Source organism: Larimichthys crocea, unplaced genomic scaffold (assembly GCF_000972845.2).
Source record: "Larimichthys crocea isolate SSNF unplaced genomic scaffold, L_crocea_2.0 scaffold394, whole genome shotgun sequence".
In the NCBI taxonomy this organism is placed as follows: Eukaryota; Metazoa; Chordata; class Actinopteri; family Sciaenidae; genus Larimichthys; species Larimichthys crocea.
In genome coordinates, this window is record NW_020855150.1 from 38864 (window position 1) to 64871 (window position 26008).

Below are 26008 nucleotides of genomic sequence, written 5' to 3' on the forward strand. Positions count from 1 at the left end.
CGAATATGCTGATTACTTGACTGGAATCCATGCGACCTTCAACTCTTACAAGATTGCCAGTACCTGCACTGGCCACACAGCCCCACAGCATGATGGAACCGCTACCAATTTTACTGTGGGTAAGAAGTGTTTGTCTTGGAATGCTGTGTTCTTCTTCCGCCCTGCATACCGCCCCGTTATGTCCAAATAACTCAATTTTACATTCATCAGTCCAACAGGAACCTTATTCCAAAAGGAAGCTGGCTTGTCCAAATGTGCTTTAGCATACCTAAAGCGACTCTGTTTGTGGCATGTGCATAGAAAAGGCTTCCGCCGCATTCTCTCCCATACAGCATCTCCTTGTGCAAAGTGCGCTGAATAGTTGAACGATGCACGTGACACCTTCGCAGCAAGTCTGTTTGTTGGTCTTTGGACGTGTCTGTGGGTGAGTTTGACCGTTCTCACCATCCTTCGCTCTGCTTCTCTGAGATTTTTCTTGGCCTGCCACTCCGGGCCTTAACTAGGACTGTGCCTGTGGTCTTCCATTTCCTCACTGTGTTCCTCACAGTGGAAACTGACACCTTAAATCTCTGAGCCAGCTTTTGTATCCTTCCCTAAACCATGATGTTGGACATCTTTGTTTTCGTTATTTGAGAGTTGTTTTGAGCTCCCATGGTGCCACTCCTCAGAGAGATGCAAAAGGGAGAAACAACTTGCTACTGGCCACCTGAAATACCCTTTCTCTGATTGGCTTCCCTGGTATGTAGGTCCAGGGTCAGTGAGCTTACCAAACAAACTTTGTGTTCCAATAATTAGTGCTAAAGGTACTCAAATAAATAAAACAACAATTGCCAACAATGTTCAAGAATCAGTGACAAAGTTGAAGTTGCGCCGGGGCTGGATACTTCAACAAGACAATGACCCCAAACACTGCTCAAACTCTACAAAGGCATTCATGCAGAGGAACAACTACAACGTTCTGGAATGGCCATCTCAGTCCCCAGACCTGAACATTATTGAAAATCTGTGGTGTGATTTAAAGCGGGCTGTCCATGCTCGAAAGCCATCAAACCTGACTGAACTGGAGATGTTTTGTAAAGAAGAATGGTCAAAAATACCTTCAACCACACTCCAGACCCTCACTGGAAGCTATAGGAAGCGTTTAGAGGCTGTTATTTCTGCAAAAGGAGGATCTACGAAATATTGATGTAATTTTTCTGTTGGGGTGCCCAAATTTATGCACCTGTCCACTTTTGTTTAAGTAATTATTGCACACTTTCTGTTAATTCTATAAACTTCATTTCACTTCTCAAATACCACTGTGTTTGTCTGCTATATGATATATTTAACTGAAATTGCTGATCCGAGCAACCAATGATTTATAAAGGAAAATCCTGAAAACGATCAGGGGTGCCCAAACTTTTTCATACCACTGTATATGTATGTATATATATTGATACAGTGCAGTGACTTAACATATTTCATGCTCAAATGCAGTTGTAGTCTTTTTTGATAAATAGAAATACAAAAGGTTGAATGAAAAAAACAACAACCAAAGATGCCTTGAGTGCAGACTCCTGTGTGGTTGTGGCTCTGGTAAAAAGTACCTGTTGTTTGTGTAGTTTTGATTTGAGGTCAGCTACTATAGCAGCCCTTGCAGCTCCAGTATATTTCTTGTATTTAGCTTTGTGCAACGTGTTGTAGTGGCGACTTAAATTGAAATCTTTCATGGCAGATAGCATCTCTAAGCATACTAAACACATAGGTTTTTCTTTAAATTCTGTGAACTAAGCATACTAAACACATAGGTTTTTCTTTAAATTCTGTGAACAGATGCTGCATTGGAGGCACTATCTAGTGGCCAACTGTGTAAATACAACTGATTAAGTGCCGCAGATGACACATTTTTATCATTTTCAAAAATTAATCTAAGGGCCACTTCGAGTGAGGGCGCGGGCTGTGTGCAGTTGCCAATCCCTGTACTAAATCGTTTTTGGGCTATTGAGCAGAACGAGAAGACATCTCAAGTTGCCACCTGAGCACTGGGAAAATATTTTTTACTGTCTTACAAGATTTTACAAACAAAACAAATTAGACTAAGTGAAAAAATAATCAGCTGATCAATGCTATAAAATAATGGTTACTTGCATTTAAAGCTGAAGAAGATGCCGAAACTGGTGTTTTCGGTGACAAGCTTACCGAGATGACTCTATAGCCCCAGCCTGTCAAGGCCAACACTTGCTGGAAGAACACCTCAGCTGTTCCACTGACTGGAGGGAGGAAGATGATGGGACACCTGATGCTCTTTGGGCCTGCATCGTACAGCGACCACACCTTACTGTCATCATCATCAACAATAATCTGGCAGAGACAAAAAACAACAAGGTGAGTAAAATACGTCATGGCTCTAAAGTCTTGTTTAAAACAGGCAGCAGGAGAGAAATATGGAACTTACTGTATCTTTGTCTTACATGCTGCTCTGTTTTTTTTTGTTTTTTTTAAATCCATTGCACTATAGGTTTAAAAATAAAAAATGAATATGTGTTTTGCAACACGTATTAATTTTAGACTATTTTTGTGTACATCGCTGGTCCTGAGTACTCATTTCGTTTCACGTGTAAGCACACAACTGACAGTAAATAAACCTTGAAATCTTGAAACCTTGAAAATAAATTATAATGTAGTTTACAATATGATAATGAGTTATTTGATGCTTGAATAAAGTTTGAAAGAATAGTCGGAGAGACAAAGCAACAACAATTAACTCTGATGGAACAAAAACAGGTTTCATGATGATGTTTATATTATATCAGTGATTATACATACATACATGGTTATTTTAGTTCATAAAGACATTAAAATCAGATTAGACGAGTATGTTTTCACTCTGGCCTGGGGGGCATGACATTAAATGAAAGGCCGTGGAATCATAAGTGGCAGCATTTCAACAAAGGCTGAGGATTTTCCTTAGTCATGTTGTCTTCAGGAAATATAGGTGCTGCTATCCCTTGACACTATGAAAGACTTCGATAGGCTGGAGTGGTCCTTTTTGTGGGTGGTTTTAGAAAAAAACTTTATTCATATGACATGCATTAAAATCCCTCAGCTTTGGTACTCACTGACCAACTCTCCTCTGCGCTGTTCCCTGTTACTAGATTATCCTGACAGGGCTGTCCCCTGTCCCCAGCACTTTTTTCACTTTCTCTTGAGCCACCTGCTCAGATGATTCGTCAGTCCCCCACTGTGCATCCTTTTTCAGTTTGTGACACTCATCACCACCTGTCATTATATGCTGATGATGTGTTGGTCTTACTGTCCATTTGTGAAGAATTTAGCTGTCTCTCAGGTTTTAAGATCAACTGGACCAAATATTGGAACTAAATACATTCTAGTGTATCTCGATTTATTTGGAACAGAAAGCGTCCACGCCTCAAACTGACTACCACACAAAGAGGAGTGGGCCAGTGGTGGCTTATCTGTACCAAACTTTAAGTTTTATTTCTGGTCATTCGTATTTAGCCCATTACTTGTGTGGCGTGACTCTGATGCCTTAGTTTCCTGGCGCAGGCTAAAAGAAAACTGTGTGAGACCCTGGAACTTGCAGGAGGTTCTCTTTGCTAACATATCCAATAAACAATGCCGGTTACGTTTTTGACCTAATTCACAACTTATCCAGACATGGCGTGTGGCTGAGCTTCAGTGTAAAATCTCCTCTAAGTGGCATACACGTACACCGATCTTTAACAACCGTGGCCTATTAATCGGGGGGAGACCTATCCCGTGTTCTGCCTGAAAAAAAGGAGAGAAATGTTTAAGCCAAGTCTGATGTTGCCTTGCACAAAAGAATGATTCCAGTCTTTTCCAGCTGCTTTTCGGGGGTTGTAGTTCCTAAAAAGCTTGTTGACATCCCTCTCTTGGATGGAGAGAGTTATAACTGTGGTAGACAAGACAACCTTTAAGGTGAGTCCCTTCGAGACAGAACAACAGGAATTAGAATGAGACTTCAGCTCAGCCTATAATACGATTATCCCTGACTTCCTGGTTAGCAAGCTGTCTGACCTTTGGACTTCCCCCACTCACCTGCAGCTTGATACAGGACTTGGCAAGTCAAACTTGGCCCCTACCTCTCCTCAACCCGAACACTCAGCACGGGCTCCCGACAGGGGTGTGTGCTGAGCCCCCTCCTCTACAACCTCTACACCTCCGACTGTAGACCGGCCCACAGCAGCAACACCATCGTGAAGTTTGCTGACAACACGACTGTAGTGGGGCTGATCTCAGGAGGAGACGAGTCAACCTACAGAGACAAGATCGTGCAGCTGTCCGTGTGGTGTGCAGCGAACAATCTGGCCCTGAACACCACAAAGATTAAGGAGATCATCCTGGACTTCAGGAAGCATAGAGCAGATTTGTTTCCCCTCACCATCAATGGCGACTTAGTGGAAAGAGTGCGCACCTTCACCTTCCTGGGCACCAGCATCTTTGCTGACCTGTCCCGGTCTGCTAACACCAAGACTGTCGTCAAGACGGCTCAACAGCATCTGCACTTCCTGAGAGTGCTCAGGAAGAACAACATCAATCAGAAGCTGCTGTTAACCCTCTACAAATCCCCTGTCAAGAGCATCCTGACCTACTGCTCCTCATTGTGGTCGTGTACGCAGGAATCAGGTGGACCGTGACGTGGTCAGAGTGGCCAGAGCAGCACGGGGGACGGTGTGATAAACATCCCTTGCTGTGGTGTAGCAGTGATCCAGTATATTATCTTCTCTGGCCAGGCATGTGATTAACTAATTTGGGGAGTTAATGGGTCAGATTTACTTTGTTAAAGTCACCGAGGACAATAACTAAAGAGTCAGGGTGATGTCCACTGCACACTCAGTAGCTGGTCAGTGAGTATTGGCACATTGGCTTGCGGTGGAATGTGAATACCGACGAGGATGAATGAAATGAACTCACAGGGTAAATAAAAGGTTTACAGTTCATCAGGAAATATTCCAGATCAGGGGAACAGTGCTGTTCGATTACTGTCACATCGCTACATCAACCACAAAAAAATAGACTCCTTTTGTCTTGCTGGAAAGTTCTGTGTTGTGATCCACTCTGAAGAGTTGGAAACCTGCTAGCAGAGTCCGGGAATGACTCAATGATCGAGTAAATAATAAGCAGATTAAACACTAAAATTAATGAAAACTAGAGACCATCTTGTGATGGGACCATATTTTACCATGTCCACACTGACAGACAATATCTGTCCACGGGCATATAAACACACAAACACGCCATGACTGTGTGTCATTGACTGTTTCTACAGGTCCATTTGGTGGTTCAGAAATCTTTAACCAAAACACACAAAGTGTTACTCATGATGCTGGCTCATCAGTCACATTGAAATCTAAACAGAACAGGTTCTCTTTTTGATTTTGTAACAATATATTTTACAGTTTGGTTCTACAGCCCAAGTGAATACTGATATTGACATTTTTGGGATACAACAGTTGCCATCATTATGACCAGCATATTCATATATAGATATATAAATGTTAAAAGGTTTTTTTGTGGGCAAGTTTTTCCTCACTGGAACCGAGGGTCTAAGGACAGACGGTGTCACTCCCTGTACAGATTGTAAAGCCCTCCGAGGCAAATGTACTTTGTGACTTTGGGCTATACAAATAAAATCTGATTTGATAACATATAATAGATATTAAATTACTTTACACAACCTGTAACATTAATACACATTTCAATTAAACAGGTTTGTAACCAATAGCCAGTATGAACAGGAGGAATCATTGCTCATGTGCGTGCTGTTAGGGTTAGAGTGGGATCCATTAAAGGCCATAGCAACACTACCTGAGACAGAGCTTGACATTTGTTGATTGGCTGTTGGTAGTCATGTGATTCTGCTCTTTGATTGAGCATGATGTGGGGTACCATTTTAAAAGCCCATGGGAGTGACCATATATGGTTTCACACCTGATTAAGGGTAACAGGCAGACTTTTTTTCTTTTTCTTTTTTTTTTTCTTTTTTTTTTTAAATGGAAACACGCAGTAACATACAGGCAAACCTGAAAAACTGTGAACCTATCTTTAACAATAGTATCCTTTGATCCCTAATTAATCATGTCAACTTGACGGTAGACTACTAAAATCATAGAAATGATTTGTATTACTTTGTTGCAGTGAGCTCTACAAATTGTCACATGATTATTCAATGCAGTCTGTGTGTGTGCTCTTTGTGGTCGTAACACATACCTGACACACACCTGAGTTACATATAAATTCCATCCAACTGTTTTATACACATGTATAAAAAATGTTTCCCTAAGGTGTAAAAGCTGGTGTATAGATAAACAGCAAATGTTTGTTATATTGAGATGTTTCTTCTTTACATTTGAACGTTTTTTTTTCCCAAAAGGAGAACCATTAAATCCCCCCAAATAACCATAATAATGATTCTGAATTTGTTTGAGCACCCTTAAATCATTACTGAACCACAACAGTGATTGAAAGTGTATTTATCTCTGATCAACAGCCTAAAACAATAACATCAGACTGATTTCTTAAAGTGGATACTAATAAGGATACTTTTGATAAGCCCCTTTTGTTCCAGATAAGTCATATTTGTTATACTTGAGTACATTATCCAAATGAGATACCATAAGTTAATATTAAACTGTGCTCTTAAATATGCATAATTAATTAGGCCCCAACATGTATGTATTAATGTATAATCACACATCCCACTACAGATCTTTACAGTATCTATTAATGATGGTAAATGGGAAAAATTTGAAGTTCTGACAGGACTATTTAGTGTCAGTTGGTGACACTCAGATACACTCTGCAATAAGACTTCTAATCTAAAATGTAAAAACAAAAAGAAAACACTCTTCTGTTATCAGGCAGATATACAAATCTAATGTAGACAATGATCCTTCTTAATTAATAACGGCTTCATTACGGCAGTGTTGATAATGCATGACGCGGCGGGCCCAGTGATCACAGTCATGAGGTACTCACTCTCTTCAGCGGCACTGTGCTTCTGAACCAGTTATAGTCAGGAGACACTTTAATCTCTTCCATCTGAGGACACATCCAGACAAACAGTAAATATTCTGTCTTCAACAGTTCTCGGTTCACTCATTGAACAACGTACAGTAAACAAACACCTGGCTTCTAAATAGGAATATGTGGCCGCTGCATTGGCCATGGGTAGAACTCAACTCAAATATATTGACTAACTAAATAAGATGTGTGTGTAGTGTTACCGTGTTCGTTGTGGAAGTTAGTCACTGTGTCCGAGGAATTTATCCATATCTAGGTAGCATTTTTTTCCGGCTGCTCGGCTGCCTGGTCATATGACTCGAAAATTTCACACACTTCCGCAAAGCTTCTCCCAACGCCTAGATTACAAATAACACAGCGTCTAACTTCCTTCCTCCCTGTCTGTCTGTCTGTCTGTCTGCTTGTCTGCCTGTCTGTCTGTCTGTCTCACACACAGGCTAACGTTAGCCCACTCCACCACCAGCAGTCTATTTACCAGAGGCGACCGGTTCTTTTTCTTCTTCTTGTTAGATTTTGGCAGTGTGGATGCTTCTAGTCGTGATACTGCCCCCTGGAGGACAAACATTTAACTGACACTATCGGACTATTGGGTCACTTCTATATCCGCGTTAGGTTACAATTAGAGTTGTTGATACCAAAATGAGTAACCACGATACTATACCAGACAAAGTATCACGGTTCCGGGTATTATTGCGATACTGCAGCCTTTTTATTATTATTATTGTTTTGGTGAACTGCAATGTATTTGTACAAGTTATAAATACTTATTAATTACTAATGTTGTTTGGTGCATGATAAACATAATACTGGTGAAGTAAAAATTAGACTGAAACAAGTTTGGTTTTTTGAGCACAGTTAGTGGTGTCATAGACATATATACGTAGACGCGCTGAATCATAAGTTGACATCGCCACCATTTCGGATGTGGCAAAGTAACTGGAAACACACGGAAAAAAGCTGTGCAAGAGTATTCTTTTTCAAGGTTTTTAACTTACACACACACATACAGAGACTGCAATTGTATAGCTGTATAGATGTATGTTCATCAATGCCTCCCCATGTAGCTGTAAACACTCAGCAGTAGAAAAATACATACGTTGGTTTGGTGCTTACTTATATCCTAAACATAAGGAGTAAACATTTATAATCATCACTTTAAAAGTTACATACGTTGTTTTTGGTGGCTGTTTGTTTCCCAGATATATTAGTGTGTGTGTGAATGGGTGTATAAGAGGCATTAACTTAAAGAACTTTATAGAAAGGCGCTTTATGAAGTTCAGTCCATTTCCTTTTATTAGTTTACGGGGAAGATCTTCCACATCCAATATAGCGGACACGTTAAACGTAACGCAGCAACGGACCAACCTGCTCAGTGAGGCGTCTATGTATATATGTCTGGTGCCACTAACGACAACGCCGCGGCAGACTCGCCGCTCGGGCCCGGTGCTTCTGCCACAGTGAGTGTGTTGCCTCGTGTTTGTGACTGTAAGCCGTGCCCTCGTCTGGGCGAGACAGAACTTTAGCTTGTTGTTTGTTTTGAAGCAAGTTTCTATCGAAGCGGTCATGGAGTTGGAGTGTCCTTAAACCTTCGGTTTGAGTGAGGAAAAACTTGCCCACAAAAAGCCCTTTAACAGGGAAAAAATGTGGAAGAAACCTCAGGAAGAGCCACAGAGGAGGGATCCCTCCCAGGACGGACAGACGTGCAATAGATGTCACGTGTACAGAATAAAATAACACAAACATATTGTACAATGACAAAGAATTACAATGACTGATAAAATGATTACAGTAGAAGTGGAACCTGTGATAGAGAGAGAGACACAGATGTACAGCGGCAGCAAATCGTCAACTAACTATAAACTGTAATGGAGATATGGCAGCAATAATGACAGTAGTAATATATGTAATGGACGTCATGCAGGACCACAGCAGCAGCCACAATCCATTAATTTTTTTTTTTTTTTTATGAACTGCAATGTATTTGTACAAGTTCTAAATACTTATTAATTACTTATAATTCTGTTGGTGCATGATAAACATAATACTGGTGAAGTAAGAATTAGACTGAAACAAGTTTGAAACAACAAGTTTGGTTTTTTGAGCAAAATTAGTGGAGCCACTGACGCCGCCGCCGCAGCAGACTCGCCGCTCGGGCTCGGTGCTTCTGCCACGGTGTGTGTGTTGTCTCGTGTTTGTGACTGTAAGCCGTGTGCGCGTCTGGGGGAGACAGAACTTTAGCTTGTTGTTTGTTTTGAAATGAGTTTCTATCGAAGTGGAGCGGTCTTCATGGAGTTCGTAGTTGCCGGCAGAAACAACAAATAGCCAATCAGCTAACAGACGGGCTGACCCAGCGTGCGGAAACAGCCTATCATATCCCCGGACGTCACCAGTAATAGGCAAACAGCCAATCATTCAGCAGCTGTGTAGTTCGGTTGCAGTACTTGCCATGTTGGTTTGTTTACAAGGGAGTAGCATGCAGTGAGAAGCCGAGAGGAGAGCAGAGGCGGTCGCTATGTAGCGGAGAGTGGCACCGATAGTATAGTAATCCACGGTAGTACCGTCATGTAGAATTTCTAGTATAGTAGGAACCGTTACGATTTGGCACCGCGGGGTACTGTGTATACCGTGGGTATCGTGCAACTCCAGTTACAATTGCTAGATTCTAGGAAACATGCTTGATTGGTTCAGGACGTCCACACTCTCATAATCCAGTAGGTTGTTTTCCTGTCATGTGCAAGCACTGATTTACCTCAGTTCATCTCAGTCTCTGGTAAAGAGCTGCCAACACATGCCACCTGAAAGGGGGTATCAAAGAGCTAGATCACAAGACCGCTTTGGAAATGAGCAACGAATAGCTACTGCATATATGGAGAAAGCTCTTGGGTGGTCACCAGTAAAGTCAGAGGATGTTAAGGGCTTGCAAGCTTTTGGTTTGTTTTTGCGTGTATGCTGTAATGCAATGGAGGACATAAATTACATGTCAGAGATAAACATGCCATCTAATATGCGTGCAATAATCTTAAAGTTGCCTAATAAATTGAGGGAAAGATGGAGAAATACTGCTTATGAGCTGCAAGAGAAGCAATGTCGTCAAGCTGGTTTCAGGGATATTGTCACTTTCATTTAGAGATAAGTATCTGTTGCCTCTGATCCACTCTGAAATATTCAAGACATTAGCTCACTACCATATCCATCCAAAGGAGAAGGAATTTGCGGAGGATACACAGCAAGAAACAGCAGGCAAAAATTGGGCAGTTTCCCTCAAGACATGTGGTCATATAGGGGCCGGAACACAGGATTGTGTCTTGTCAATTGTGCCTGTGCAGATCAAGGCTAAGAAAGGCAGTGAAATGATAAAAACGTATGCGTTCTTAGATCCTGGTAGCACAGCCACTTTTTGCTTTGAACGACTCGTGAATGAGCTAAAGATGAGAGGAAGAAAAGCTAAAATCTTATTAAGAACAATTATTCAGGAAAGGCTTGTTGACAGTCACATCATCTCAGGATTGGAAGTAGCTGCACTCAACAGCAACAGCTACTATGAATTATCTGACGTGTACACACAGAATCAGATGCCTGTGACTCGTGATAATATTCCACATCAGGAACTCTGCTTGGCCAGAATTAAACTCTGTGGAAATTCCTGTTATTGATGCTGATTTGGAGCTACTAATTGGAACAAACGTTCCTAAGGTAATGGAACCATGGGAAGTGGTACACAGCATGGGTGATGGACCTTATGCTGTCAGAACCCTATTGGGGTGGGTCGTCAGTGGACCCCAATAATGGACATTACTGTTTGAGATTACCTTTCAGAGAGGATAATGTGACTATGTCTAACAACCGTCAGGTCGCAGAGCAAAGAGCTCTCTGTTTAAAGAGAAAATTGAAGAAAAATGCTACATTTAAAGAGGAATACAGTCTGTGATGTCATCAACAGAAAAGGTGCCTGAACACCAACTGGAAAGGCAGGATGGGAAAGTCTGGTACATCCCACACCATAGCGTGCGCCATCCTAAGAAAGAAACCTTACGTGTGGTATTTGATTGTGGTGCAAGTTTTAAAGGGATGTCGCTCAACAGTCAACTACTTCAGAGACCTGACCTGACTAATTCTTTGCTTGGAGTTCTGACTAGGTTTCGCCAAGAATCTGTAGCAGTGATCGCTGACATAAAAGCCATGTATCATCAAGTCAAAGTGGCAAAACAGGACATCGACTTTCTTCGCTTCCTATGGTGGTCAAATGGTGATCTGACACAACCGCTCACTAAATACAGTATGACTGTTCATCTGTTTGGTGCGATATCGTTGAGCTACAGTTGGGACGATCACCTGCCTGAAATCAGCTGCAGTGGGTGAGGTGGCTAAAGGACTTAAAAAGACTAAGCACATTTAGTGTGCCACTATGCATAAAACCCAAAGAGTTTGGACAACTTATAAGTGCCCAATTACACCACTTTTCCGACGCCAGTGAGGATGGTTATGGCACTGTTTCATACCTGAGGCTGAAAAATGATTTATTTGGGTTTCATTCTAGGAAAAGCACAAGTTGCTCCAGTAAAGAAGGTGACTATTCCAAGGATGGATACAGCTGCAGTGCTTGCAGTGCGAGTTGACATGATGTTGAAAGCAGAATTGCGACTGGAGCTGGAAAATTCTGTCTTCTGGACTGACAGTACAACTGTACTCAAGTACATCAGGAACGAAACAACGTACTTTTGTGGCTAATAGGATATCTATGATAAGAGAAGCCACTGCTGTCTCACAGTGGCGGTATGTTGATACCAAGCAGAACCCAGCTGACGAGGCCTCTCGTGGTGTCACAGCTGAGTATCTTCTAACGCGCAGCAGATGGATCTATGGCCCAGACTTTCTTTTCAAGAGTGAAAGAGAATGGCCTATTAACATTGTGGATTCTGTTTCTATCACAGGTGATGACCCAGAGGCCAGAGGAGAAGCTACAGTAAGTACTGTTGTTATCAAAGATGCACCAAATGCAACAAATACTGTTCTCAGTCAGGATGGACAAAATGCAACAAATCGGCTAATAGCCTATTTCTCTTCATGGAGAAGGTTAGGATCTCAGTTGCGTGGTTTCTCTGGGTGAGAAACATGATTCAGTTGTCAAATCAGAAGAGAAAAGAAGTACAAGCTTCAGTGTTGAGCAGTGGACTTGAATTACCTCAACAAAACAAGAAAGTGGAAGAGGAGATGCACAGATTTAGAGCTACACTGAGGAATCAAACCTTGTCTCCTGAGGATGTTGGCGCTGCTGAGAGAGCCATCATCCGGTACTGTCAACAGGACAAGTTCAATGATAAAATAGCTGCTTTGAAAAATGGAACATCTAGAGTCAAGAAAAACAGTCACCTTTACAAACTTGATCCAGTGTTAAGGAATGGGCTTTTGAGAGTGGGAGGGAGGCTCAGCAAAGCTGCAATGTCTGATGAAATAAAACATCCAGTCATTCTTGCAAAAGATCAACACATCTCCACTCTGATTTTACGCTACATTCATGAACAATAAGGACATTGTGGAAGAAATCACCTGCTTTTCAGACTTTGTCAGCAGTACTGGATCACCAGCACAAATGCTGCTGCAAAAAAGATCATCTATTCTTGTGTTATTATTATTTCCGTTCTTTATTCAGGGAAACCTTGACTGAGCAAATTGCTCTTTTACAGCAATGCCCTGATCACAACAAAACACAAACAATATACAATAAATAGCCCAAACGGTTGACAGTTAACAGTTAAAACAAGATCAAGTTAAAACAGGTAAAACCAGTTAAAACAAGTTTAAACAAGATCAAAAACACAGTTTAAAACAGTTTAAAGCAAGATCAGTTAAAGCAAGAACACTGTATATTTCCCATACCATGTATTAAAACTTTAAAATGGTTTACGGACACAAGTTTGTCTAGTTTCAGTGTCTCTTGCAGATGGTTCCATTTAGTGGGTGCATAAAACTGAAAAGCTAATTTGCCAGCCTCTGATCTTATTTGGGGTGTTTCTAGTGTCATAAAACCTTGTGACCTTGTGCTATATGTGCAGTGTCTAAAATGTAAAAGAGAAGTGAGGTATGATGGTAATTTGCCTTGTAGTGCTCTGTAAATGAAAAGGAGGCAATGTCTTTCCCTCCTCTCATGGAGAGAGGACCATCCTACACTCTCATATAGTTTACAGTGATGTGTTCTAAAAAGGTCACCAGTAATAAAACGTATAGCACTATGGTAAACTGTGTCAAGAACTTTCAGAGTGGATGGAGATGCATGCATGTAAATGATATCTCCATAATCTAAAATTGATAAAATGGTTGTTTCAACAATGGACTTTCTGCTCTTAAAAGAAAGGCAAGACCTGATTCTATATAAGGCACCCAGCTTAATTTTTACCTTCTTTGCGAGCTCAATCACATGTGTTTTAAAAGAAAGCTTATTGTCCAACCAAATTCCCAGATATTTATAATTTGCAACTTGCTCAATCTGGGTTCCATTTAGAGAGAAAATTCTAAAAACATTAAAATCACACACTCTTGATCTCGTAAAAAGCATGAATTTAGTTTTTGATTCATTAAGAACCAATTTAAGACTATTAAAACAATCCTGAACACATTTAAAAGCAGATTGAAGGTATAAAACAGCTTTGTCAATGGTTTCAGCACAGGCATATAGGATTGTGTCATCAGCATAAAAATGGAATTTGCAATGTTCAAGGGAACCACATATATCATTAATGTATAGAGTAAATAATAACGGGCCTAAAATTGAGCCTTGTGGGACCCCGTTTCTTAGACCTAGTGCCTCAGAAGTCAAACCATTTAACTTTACAGCCTGTGTTCTGTCAGACAGATAATTCTGAAACCATCTAAAGGAACCATCATCAAAACCCAAAAGAGAAAGTTTTTCTAGAAGGAGAACATGATTGACAGTGTCGAAAGCTTTTGACAAATCAATAAATAGAGCTGCACAATGCTTTTTAGAGTCTATGGTAGTAGCTATATCATTTATAACAGAAGTTGCAGCAGTAATGGTGCTGTGGCCAGCTCTAAAACCAGACTGATATGGGCTCAGAATATTGTTTGCAGAGAGAAACGTACCAATTTGCTCATTTACAAAAGACTCTAACATCTTGCCTAAGCAAGGTAGCTTGGAGATTGGTCTGTAGTTGTTAAGCTCATTTACACTTCCTCCTTTGTGTAAAGGGGTAACTAGCGCTGATTTCCAGGCTTTAGGAACAGAACCAGAAAAAAGTGAGACATTAAAAATGTGTGTTAGCGAACAAAAGATGGCAGATTTGCCAAAAGAAAGACTGCAACCTGACTACCCACCATACACAAATGTGGGTGTAGATTATTTTGGCCCTTTTGCAGTGAAGAGAGGCCACAGTCTCATCAAAAGATATGGTGTTATCTTCGCCATAGCAGGGCAGTGCATTTGGAAATGGGATATTCGTTGGATACAAATTCTTGCATTAATGCACTGCAGAGATTTATATCCAGATGAGGTCAAGTAACACACATCAGATCAGATAATGGAACCAACTTTGTGGGAGCAGAATGTGAACTCAGAGAAGCATCATCTGCTCTTAATCATGAGAAAATTCAAAACACATTGCTTCAGTCTGTAATAAAATGGAGTTTCAACACTCCTGCTGCATCACATCATGGCGGAGTGTGGGAAAGAACCATTCGTATGGTCAGAAAGGTGCTGAACTCAGTACTTCATCAGCAAAGTGTGGATGACGAAGGATTGCAGACATTTCTGTGTGAAGTGGAAGCCAAACTGAATGACCATCCCCTCACAAAGATTTCAGATGACCCTCATGATTTTGAACCTCTGACTCCCAATCATATCCTTTTGATGAAAGGCAAACCTGCGTTACCTCCTGGGCTCTTGAGAAGGAGGATTTGTACACCAAGCGGCGATGGAGACAAATTCAGTTCCTATCAGACCTTTTTTGGCATATATATATATATATACATACACACATTTCACACATTTCACGTTTTCATTATAAAAATAGAAAAATGAAAACGTGAAATGTGTTGTTTTAACAGTATAAGGAAAGCTTGTTTTCAAAACTGGCATATTTGAATCCAGGAGGCTGCGGCAGACTCAACCTCTGCCTCTCTGCCCTGTATGAAATGAACGCAAACAGTTTAGAAGGTTCGCGCATGCCTAGTCTGTTCTCACTCTATCTTCAATGGGCATCATTGAGGCACAATGCTTCTCTGCCTCCACAGTCCAATTTTTGAGAGACAGTGACCTCCAGGTGCGGAAGCGTATTGCATTCACTGGATAAAAAAAAAATTAGACACCTTATCTCGTAATTACGAGATCATTGAATAGAACTCATAATAACTCAGCAGAATTAAAACCACAGAACACACTACTGATACTTTCAAGTTTTCAAGTTATGTGATGTGAGGAGCCAGCCACATGCCTTTGAAACAATCTCTTTGAAAAGAAATGACCTCTGGTTCAACTGAACATTAACATATCAATGTCTGAGGGGCTGTGGAACATAAGAGCACAAGCAGGCAGCTATGAATTAACATTGACATAATTGCTCTTTTCTAATGTATAAAACTTTCACACTGAATCATATTGTCAAACACCTGACCATAACTGACAACTGGCCTCTTGATTTACTATAACATTACCAGATATAACATTGCCAACAAACTCAGCAGCCTTTGAGCCACATGTTTACATTTCTCAGATATGAATTTGCTGATATGTGATATAACCACAAGTTTGTTTTTAACTTACAGTATTTTAGTGTCAGGCACCTTACTTACTGCAATAGCTTCACATCAAAATTTGTTTTAACAATTTGAACTGCATGGCAAACCGCAAAAAAAAAAAAAAAGATTCTCTTGAGGTTACCTTATGGCTTCTTATGCACAGTTAAATAGCTATTAACTGTACAACTTCTAGAACAGACTGGTATAAAAAAGTGCAATTTACCTCAGCATTTTGGGATATTTCTTCACATCTTCTTCTGCCAAGAAGATTATAACCTGCCAAAGCTGGTTATAGAAAAATATGACAGAGAAGTAAGCCAGTGGCAAGAATTCTGGTCCCAGTATGAAACGGCTATTCATGAGAATGGTGCACTGTGTAAGAGGGAAAAGTTCACCTACCTGAGATCCTATCTGACTGGAACAGCAGGACTAAGCATGGCTGATGGGAATTATGATGCAGCAGTGGAATTACTTCAGAACCGTTTTGGAAGAAAAGACATTGTAATTAGTGCACATATGTCCAAACTGCTGAATCTTGCCCCTGTTAAAAGATCATCAGATGTTGCAGCACTCAGACAACTGTATGATGAATGTGAAATTCAGATCCGCAATCTAGAATCCATGGGTGTTCACAATGACACATATGGCTGCCTGCTATGCCCAGTACTATTACAGCTGATACCAGAGGACATAGACCAGCCTACACACGCCAGTCAGACCCAAATGGTGAATGGAAGGTGCCTGAGCTCATTAATTTCAGACCCAAATGGTGAATGGAAGGTGCCTGAGCTCATTAATTTCCTTCGGAATGAGGTTCAAAGTAGAGAAAGAGCACTTCAGCTGACCAGACCAGGTAACACACAAAGGGACATTCAGCCAAATAATAGACCTGTCTGTAAGCCAGCACCCTCTTATGAAAGAAAACCTTGGAGTAGTTTGCCCCCTGGAGTATGCCCTCAGCTACTGCACTGCACACAGTGAGCACAGCTCCACAGACCTGTATATATTGTGATAGTCCCAACCACAAACCAGGACATTGCCCTGACATGTCTGTGCCAGCTCACAAAGAAAAATTAAGGAAGCTAGGAAGATGCTACGTGTGTCTGGGTCCAAAACTTATAGTGAAATTCTGTAGAGTTAAAAGTGTTTGCACTTTATGTGGACGCATACATCACCAGTCAGTGTGTGACAAAAATATTATCCCCCAGACAAGTGTGAACAGTGGTAGTACGGAGGCATCTGTATCCTCTGTGTCCAACACAGAAAACCAATGGTTAGTACACAGAATACAGTGCTGCTCCAGACGGTGAAAGCATGGACAGAGGGCCCAGCAGGGAGAAAAATAGTACGCTGTCTGTTATCCAACAGGAGGCAGCCAAAGAAGCTTCATTCATGAAGGTGTGGTGAAAACCTTGGGATTACCAGTGCTGGGGAAAGAGACACTGCATCTGCACACCTTTGGATCTGCTGCTCCTGTGACAGTACAGCGCAACATTGTGAAAGTATCACTGCAAAACATGTGGAATACAGAACAGAAAATTGAGATTGAGGCGGTGGAAACACCTGAAGTGTGCACAGCGGTGATAAAGGTCCCCAGTGAACCCATCCAAGAGCAGCTAAAGAGAAAGGGCCTCCAGCTGGCTGATTTTCCACTGGATGGTCCTGATGATCCAGAACTGTCACTACTAATGGGAGCTGACTATTACTGGCAAGTGGTATCTGGCAAGGTCCAGAGAATCTCAGAATCACTTGTGGCCATAGAAAGCAGCTTTGGGTGGGCTCTGCAGGGGCCTATTTCATCATCCAGTGTAACCGGCACCACTTGCATGCACATCAGCCTAGATGAGGAGACAAAAATCTCAGAACGGTTACATGCCTTCTGGAGGGTGGAGTCACTGGGCATTGTCAATGAAAAGACCCAAAGCCCAGTGGTCAAATCAAATCAAATCAAATCAATTTTATTTGTATAGCCCAAAGTCACAAAATACATTTGCCTCAGAGGGCTTTACAATCTGTACAGGGAGTGACACCCTCTGTCCTTAGACCCTCGGTTCGAGTGAGGAAAAACTTCAAAAAAACCCACAAAAAACCCTTTTAACAGGGAAAAAATGTGGAAGAAACCTCAGGAAGAACCACAGAGGAGGGATCCCTCTCCCAGGACGGACAGACGTGCAATGGATGTCAAATCAACACAAACATATTGTACAATTACAATGAATGATAAAATGACAATGAATTACAATGAATGATAAAATGACTACAGTAGCAGATATGGTAGTAATAATGACAGTAATAATATGTGTAGTGGACGTCATGCAGGATCACAGCAGCAGCCACGATCCACGAGAACCTGCTGGACGACAGAGCACAGAAACTCCGGGGAAGTTTGGTTAGTAACATGCATTAATGAGACATGTCCACAGATGGAGAGAGAGAGAGAGAGAGAGGGAGGGAGGGAGAGAGAGAGAGAGAGAGAGGGAGAGAAAGAAAGAAAGAAAGAAAGAAAGAAAGAAAGAAAGAAAGAAAGAAAGAAAGAAAGAAAGAAAGAAAGAAAGAAAGAAAGAAAGAAAGAAGGAGAGAATGAAAGTGAAAGAGAGGGTTTTCGGTAAGGGAGATGTTACTGCATCTTCAACCAACCAATACCGTGCCTGGCTAGGCATAACCCTGGGTGGGGGGTGGAGTCCCCCGGCAGTCTAATCCTATGGCAGCATAACTAAGGGATGACCTGAGCCAGCCCTAACTATAGGCTTTATCAAAAAGGAAAGTCTTAAGTCTATTCTTAAAAGTGTTGACCGTGTCTGCCTGATAGTTGAAAGCTCTGGCTCCCAATCTACTTTTGGAGACTATAGGAACCACAAGGAACCCAGCGTCCTGAGAGCACAGTGTTCTAGAGGGGTAGTAAGGTATTATGAGCTCTCTTATGGTGGCTTATATGGCTCTCTCTTATCTCTTATGGTGCCTGACCATGAAGAGATTTGTAAGTAAGGAGAATAATTTTAAATTCTATTCTAGATTTAATAGGTAGCCAATGCAAGGAAGCCAAAATGGGAGAGATGTGATCTCTGATCTTGGTTCCTGTCAGAACACATGCAGCAGCATTCTGAATTAACTGCAAAGTCCTAAGAGACTTATTAGAGCAGCCTGATAACAAAGAGTTACAATAGTCCAGCCTTGAAGTAACAAATGCGTGGACTAGTTTTTCCTGCATCCGCTTGAGAGACAATGCATCTGATTTTAGCGATGTTACGTAAGTGGAAGAATGCAGTCCTCGAAATTTGTTTTATGTGGACGTTAAAGGACAAATCCTGATCAAAGACAACTCCAAGATTCTTTACAGTGGAGCTGGAGGCCAGGGTGATCCCATCTAAAGTAACTAAGTCTCTAGAAAGAGAGTTTCTGAGGTGTTTGAGTCCAATTACAAGAACAGTTTTGTCTGAATTTAACATCAAAAAATTGTAGGCCATCCAACTTTTTATATCCTTAAGGCATGCTTGGAGTTTAGTTAACTGATTGGTTGCATCAGGCTTGATCGATAAATATAATTGGGTGTCGTCAGCATAACAATGAAAATTGATAGAGTGATTCCTAATAATGTTCCCTAAAGGAAGCATATATAAACTAAATAGAAGTGGTCCTAGTACAGAACCTTGTGGGACTCCATGACAAACTTTGGTATGCATGGAGGATTCATCATTGACGTGAACAAACTGAGATTGATCTAAGAAATACGATTTAAACAAGCTTAGGGCGGTTCCTGTCATGGTCCAGGCTGCCATGGCTTCATTCTCCTCTGCCTTCTCCCTCCCTCTGGCTACGTTTACACGTAGCCGGGTATGTTGAGAAACGAATATTTCCCTCCCTCCGTTTTCCAAAATAACATCGTGCACATAGCATCGTTTTCAAAAAACTCAACCCGCATAAATACGCCATTGAGCGCCGTCATAACTACGCCAAGCCTGTGGGTGGCAGTGTAGGAAGAAGGCGAATCCTCTGCAAGCCAATCAGAATAATGCTTCCATGAGCATCGTCATAGCAACAAGTAAACATTGGTCGCACTTTTGGCGCATCCGCTGCCTAAAACTCCGTTTATCTCAGTTTACACGCAAACGCAAAACCGGAGTTTTCCAGAATCTCCACTCTAGCCGGAGTTTTTAGAAAGATTCGTTTTCAGAGGCGAATTCACCGTTTGCGTGTAAAAGATAGGTACAAACGAAGGGAAATGTCTCCACTTTTAAAAATACCCGTGTACGTGTAAACAGGGCCTCTGTGTCTTTTGTTTTGTTTTCTCCCTGTCTGTCAGGTGGGTGTGGCTCGGAGGTGTGGTCTTCTGCTCCCAGGACTCTGCTCAGCTGCAAACCATCATGTCATCACCAACTACTCAAGAACTCCCAGTTCCTTTGTTCTGTGCCAGATTATACCGTTCCTTGCTAGTATGTGGTATACTTCAGGCCCGAACTAGTTCATGGTTGCCTTCAGTGCGTAGCATTCTGCCAGTACCGGTACTGACCGCATTTTGTCTGCTTTTCCTCCAAGAACACTGCCAAGCCTGCCACCTCAGCCACACACCACCTGCAGCTTTCCACCGCCTTCCGACCAGCCAGCCCAGCCTTTTTGCCATTTATCTGCTGCACAATAAATACCCACCTTCACCCTCATTCAGCCTCTGAATACATACTTGGTCCACAGTACCCACACCAGACCACGCAACAGAACAATCTGGCCAGCATGGACCAATTGGATTCGGATACTATCAAGCAAGCTCTGACTTCTCAAGCACAACAAATTGGACGTCATGAACAAACCCTGCAGGAGATTATGGACACCCTACGTGGACTCACAACCCATGTCACCCAGCTCGGAACAAACTTGTCCCAGGTATCCTCTGTTTACTTTCGCTGCTGCCTCCCCCTCGCCTGCTACTCCACCTTCCCCTCACACGCAGACTCTTGCTGAAGCTCCACATGCTTCCAGTGTTATTTCCCGAAAGCCCTTCATCCCCATACCCCAATCCTACTCGGGAGATCTAGGAGTTTGTGGGGCATTTCTGTTAAAATGTGCTTTAGTTTTTGAGCAACAGCCCTCAACTTATGGTTCTGATAGGTCACGCATTTCTTTTATTATGGGGTTGTTGACGGGTAAAGCTTCCGAGTGGGCAACAGCAGTGTGGAACAGCAACTCACCCATCTGTAACTCATACTCACAGTTTGTCCTAGAAATGAAGCAAATTTTTGATCACCCCGTTCAGGGAAAGGAAGCAGGACAGCGCCTATTCTCCTTGAGACAGGGCACTTTATCAGTTGCTCAGTACGCACTGGATTTTCGCTTTTTGGCTGCTGAGAGTGGGTGGGATCAAACCTCTTTGCAGGGGGCTTTTTTCCATGGGTTGAGTGATTATGTGAAGGATGAATTGGCTGCTAGGGATGAGACAGAAGATTTAGAATCACTTATCTCCCTTGCCATTCGCTTAGATAACCGCCTTAGAGAGCGGCGCAGGGAGAGAACATCTCGTCAGTCCCCTTTCAGGACACCGCGCTCCCCAGTAACTCCCAGCCCTGAAAGAAGCCAGGCCAAGCTAGTGTCACCACCCCCTGGAGAGGAGCCAATGCAACTTGGACGTCTTTACCTTGACCCTGTGGAGAGGCAGCGCCGCCGAGCCTCCAAGCTTTGTTTTTATTGTGGAGCTGCTGATCATTTCCTAGCCCACTGCACTGTATGGCCAAAAGACGGGGCTCATCAGTAACACAGAGGTCCCTGAGGAGCCACACCACTACTTCCAAAGCGACCTCTAATCCACGGGTTCAACTTCAGTCCACTCTGGTCCACAATGGTGAGTCATTCCCCTTCATTTCTTTAGTAGATTGTGGTTCAGATGACAATTTCATAGACTCCTCCTTTGTGTCACAAGCTGGCATCCCCATAGAGCCTATTCATCCCCCTGAGACAGTTGATGCCGTAGATGGTAGTCTACTTGCTCACGTCACTCACTGCACAGTCCCAGTAACATTAATCTTGTCGGGTAACCACAGAGAAACCATAAAATTATTTATCTTGCCTTCATCCAATGTTTCTATAGTTCTTGGCCTCCCCTGGTTGAAACTGCACAACCCTCACATTGATTGGTCACGTAATGAAATAGTAAACTGGAGCATCTTTTGTCACTCTAACTGTCTTCGTTCAGCCCTGCCTCCTTGTTCTGCTCCCCCTCCTCCCCTTCCAGAACCTCCCAGATTTATCCCTGGTGCCCATTGATTATCATGACTTGGGTGAGGTTTTCAGTAAAGACAGGGCCCACTCTCTCCCACCTCATAGACCATATGACTTTGCAATAAATCTGCTCCCGGGGGCCCCACTACCCTCTAGCCGTCTTTACAACTTGTCATGTCCGGAAAGAGAGGCAATGGAGAGGTACATCCATGACTCACTTGCCTCGGGCCTCATTCGCCCATCTTCTTCACCCGTCAGGGCTGGGTTTTTCTTTGTGGGGAAGGATAAGTCACTGCGTCCCTGCATTGATTTTCGCGGCCTCAACGACATAACAATCAAGAATAAATATCCCTTACCCCTCATTGACTCTGCCTTTGAACCATTAACACCAAGCTATTATCTTCACCAAGCTGGACCTCTGTAAGGCATACCACCTGATCAGGATAAAGGAAGGAGATGAGTGGAAAACAGCCTTCAATACCCCCCTCGGCCATTTTGAGTACCTGGTCATGCCTTTTGGGCTAACTAATGCCCCAGCAGTATTTCAAGCCCTCGTCAATGATGTTCTGAGAGACATGCTCAATAAGTTAATTTTTGTTTACTTGGATGACATCTTGATCTTCTCCCGCAACCTCAAGGAACACACCCAGCATGTCCGCCTGGTCTTCAAGAGACTGTTGGAGAACAAACTTTTTGTCAAGGCAGAGAAGTGTAAATTTCATGTTGCCTCAGTCAGTTTCCTAGGCTTCATCATTGAACAGGGGCAAATAAAGGCAGATCCAGCCAAGATCCAAGCTGTAACTGACTGGCCAGCCCCTACAACCCGAAAGCAGCTGCAGCGCTTCCTCGGCTTTGCCAACTTTTACAGACGCTTCATACTAAACTACAGCAGAGTGGCAGCACCTCTCACCCAACTCACATCAACCTCCTTCTCCTGGACTCCTGAGGCAGAAACTGCATTCACCCGACTGAAACATCTGTTCACCACTGTCCCTGTTCTCATGCACCCAGACCCTCAGCTCCAATTTATAGTGGAGGTGGACGCCTCTGATGTTGGAGTTGGGGCTGTTCTCCCAGCTTTCTCCCAAGGACAACAAACTGCATCCCTGCGCCTTCTTTTCCCATCGCCTTTCCCCAGCAGAGAGAAACTATGATGTAGGCAATCGAGAGCTGCTAACGGTAGTGCTAGCTCTTCAGGAGTGGAGGCACTGGCTAGAGGGAGCCCAACATCCATTCATAGTGTGGACAGATCACAAAAATCTTTCCTACCTTCATTCTGCCAGGAGACTGAACTCACGTCAAGCCCGTTGGGCTTTGTTCCTAGGAAGGTTTGAGTTCACTCTTACATACTGGCCTGGTTCCAGAAATGTTAAACCTGATGCCCTATCATGAATTTTTGCCTCAGATACAACCACGATGAACCCAGATATGATCCTCTCTCCTAACTGTGTGATTGCTGCTGCTCATTGGGACATTGAGAGGGTGGTCCAAGAAGCTCAGTGCACAGAACCAGATCCAGGTAACGGCCCACCTAACCGCCTTTTTGTCCCCAATTCAGCATGCTCTCAGGTCCTTCAGTGGGGGCATTCGACCAAGTTGTCCTGCCATCCAGGCATTCATCGCACTCTTGCATTCATTAAGCAAAGATTCTGGTGGCCCACCATCAGTCAAGATACCAGGACTTTTGTGTCTGCATGCAACGTGTGTGCCCGCAGCAAGCAGTCTCACCAACCACCCGCTGGCCTCCTACGCCTGCTTCCGATCCCGTCTCGTCCCTGGTACCATATAGCAGTGGATTTTGTCACAGGTCTGCCACTGTCTGAAGGTAACACCACCATACTCACCATCGTTGACCGCTTTTCCAAAGCAGTTCAATTCATCCCATTACCTAAACTTCCCTCTGCTCTAGAAACGGCCAATCTTCTTGTACTGCATGTGTTTCGTCTCCATGGCATTCCCAAAGACATAGTTTCTGACAGAGGGCCTCAGTTTGTTTCACAGGTGTGGGCGGCCTTCTGTCATGCTCTGGGCGCTTCTGCCAGCTTGTCTTCTGGCTACCATCTGCAAACTAATGGCCAAACAGAGCGGGCCAATCAGGACCTGGAGTCAGCTCTACGTTGCGTCACTGCACATCACCCTGGCACATGGAGTACTCACCTCCCATGGATAGAATACGCCCATAACTCTTTGATCAGTTCAGCGACAGGCATGTCTCCGTTCATGGCTTCACTTGGTTTTCAACCTCCCCTTTTTCCAGTCCAGGAGGATGATGTGGCAGTACCCTCAGTCCAAGCCCATCTGCAGCGATGTCGCCGCATATGGAAGGCTCTCCACACCTCCGCTCTGCTGCCCGGAATCAACAGCTGGCCAATCGTCGCCGTGTTCCAGCCCCTGTCTATCAACCTGGTCAGAAGGTTTGGCTCTCCTCACGTGACCTCCCCCTCCAGGTTGATTCACATAAGTTGGCTCCCAGGTACATAGGACCATACGAGATTGAGAGAGTCATTAACCCTTCTGTTGTCCGGCTCAAGCTCCCCTCGGCTTTGATTGTCCATCCTACTTTCCACGTATCTCTGCTCAAGCCCGTTTCCACCAGTGCTCTGACGTTCCTTCCTAGTATGTGGTATACTTCAGGCCCGAACTAGTTCATGGTTGCCTTCAGTGCGTAGCATTCTGCCAGTACCAGTACTGACCGTATTTTGTCTGTTTTTCCTCCAGGAACTCTGCCAAGCCTGCCACCTCAGCCACACACCACCTGCAGCTTTCCACCGCCTTCCGACCAGCCAGCCCAGCCTTTTTGCCATTTATCTGCTGCACAATAAATACCCACCTTCACCCTCATTCAGCCTCTGAATACATACTTGGTCCACAGTACCCACACCAGACCACGCAACAGTTCCTTTGATGCCAATTTGATATTCTAGTCTCTGTAAAAGTATTTGATGGTCAGTGGTGTCAAATGCAGCACTAAGATCTAACAGGACAAGTACAGAGATGAGTCCTTTGTCTGATGCCATTAGGAGGTGTTATAAAAATTAGGGTTACACAGCCAGTTGGATGTTTTAAACTTATACAATGTTTGTTCTTATATTATATGTTCTTAGGGCACTTCCCTTTATTGATGTTTTACTCAGACTGGCAGGGTAAGGTAAAGTCCAGGTTAACGTATAAATAGAGGAATTTGAGAACAGAATGAGTCAGGGAGATGACATCAAGATTGGGGACATCCTGGCTACTCTTTAGGTGATAAGCTGTTTAAAGGCATTATATGCAAATTGACTGTTAACAATTTACAGGGGTTGAGACAGCCCATCTTCAGGAAAATGTATAAAAACCAACTGTTAACGCTCCTCTGGGAGCCTTTTTCTCTGTAACCCCTTTAGGGGGTTGCACTGTGAAACGCTCCTCTTGTACAAGAACAATAAATTCAACTTAAACTTTGATGCTTTGAATCCGATCCTCCTTATTTAAGGGTTGTTATTTAAAATTCCCGTAACAATAACGACCCGACAAAAGACATCATCGAGTACCGGATGAAGGTGCACGTTTTTGGCAATAGTCCTTCGCCTTCCATCGCCATCTATGGGTTGAGGCTTGCAGCCAAAGAGGGCGAACGCGAACATTGCACAGACACACGAAGGTTCGTAGAGAGACACTTCTACGTGGACGACGGGCTCATGTCCTTGCCCAGTGACACGGAGGCCATCAGCCTTCTCAAGAGGACGCAAGCATCTCTCGCCGAGTCAAACCTTCGACTCCACAAGATCGTCTCCAACAGCCCAGCTGTGATGAAGGCTTTCCCACCGGAGGATCATGCTGTAGGCATACAGGATCTAGACCTGAGTGAGGAGAGCACGGTTTTGCAGCGGAGTCTGGGGTTGTGCTGGGAGATAGCTAGCGATGCCTTTACCTTCCAAGTGTCGGTAGGTGACAAGCCGTTCACCCGGCGTGGTGTCCTGTCCATCATCAACAGTGTCTTTGATCCTCTCGGTCTGGCCTCTCCAGTCACTAT

At 43.2% G+C, this 26008-nt stretch overlaps 1 protein-coding gene across 2 annotated transcripts in view; it reads right to left on the minus strand.

Annotated features, from left to right (window-relative positions):
* The window catches only part of LOC104939603 (maspardin), a 33837-nt gene extending 26279 nt beyond the window's left edge, over positions 1 to 7558 (minus strand). For both annotated transcript variants that reach the window (XM_027276491.1, XM_027276490.1), the window contains exons 1-3: positions 7248 to 7558; positions 7000 to 7062; positions 2179 to 2340 (exon numbers count right to left, since the gene is read on the minus strand). In XM_027276491.1, coding sequence (XP_027132292.1) covers positions 2179 to 2340; positions 7000 to 7062 — 225 coding nt within the window. In that variant the 5' untranslated portion in view covers positions 7248 to 7558. The remainder of the gene's footprint in view (positions 1 to 2178; positions 2341 to 6999; positions 7063 to 7247) is intronic.
* Positions 7559 to 26008: the final 18450 nt, after the last annotated feature.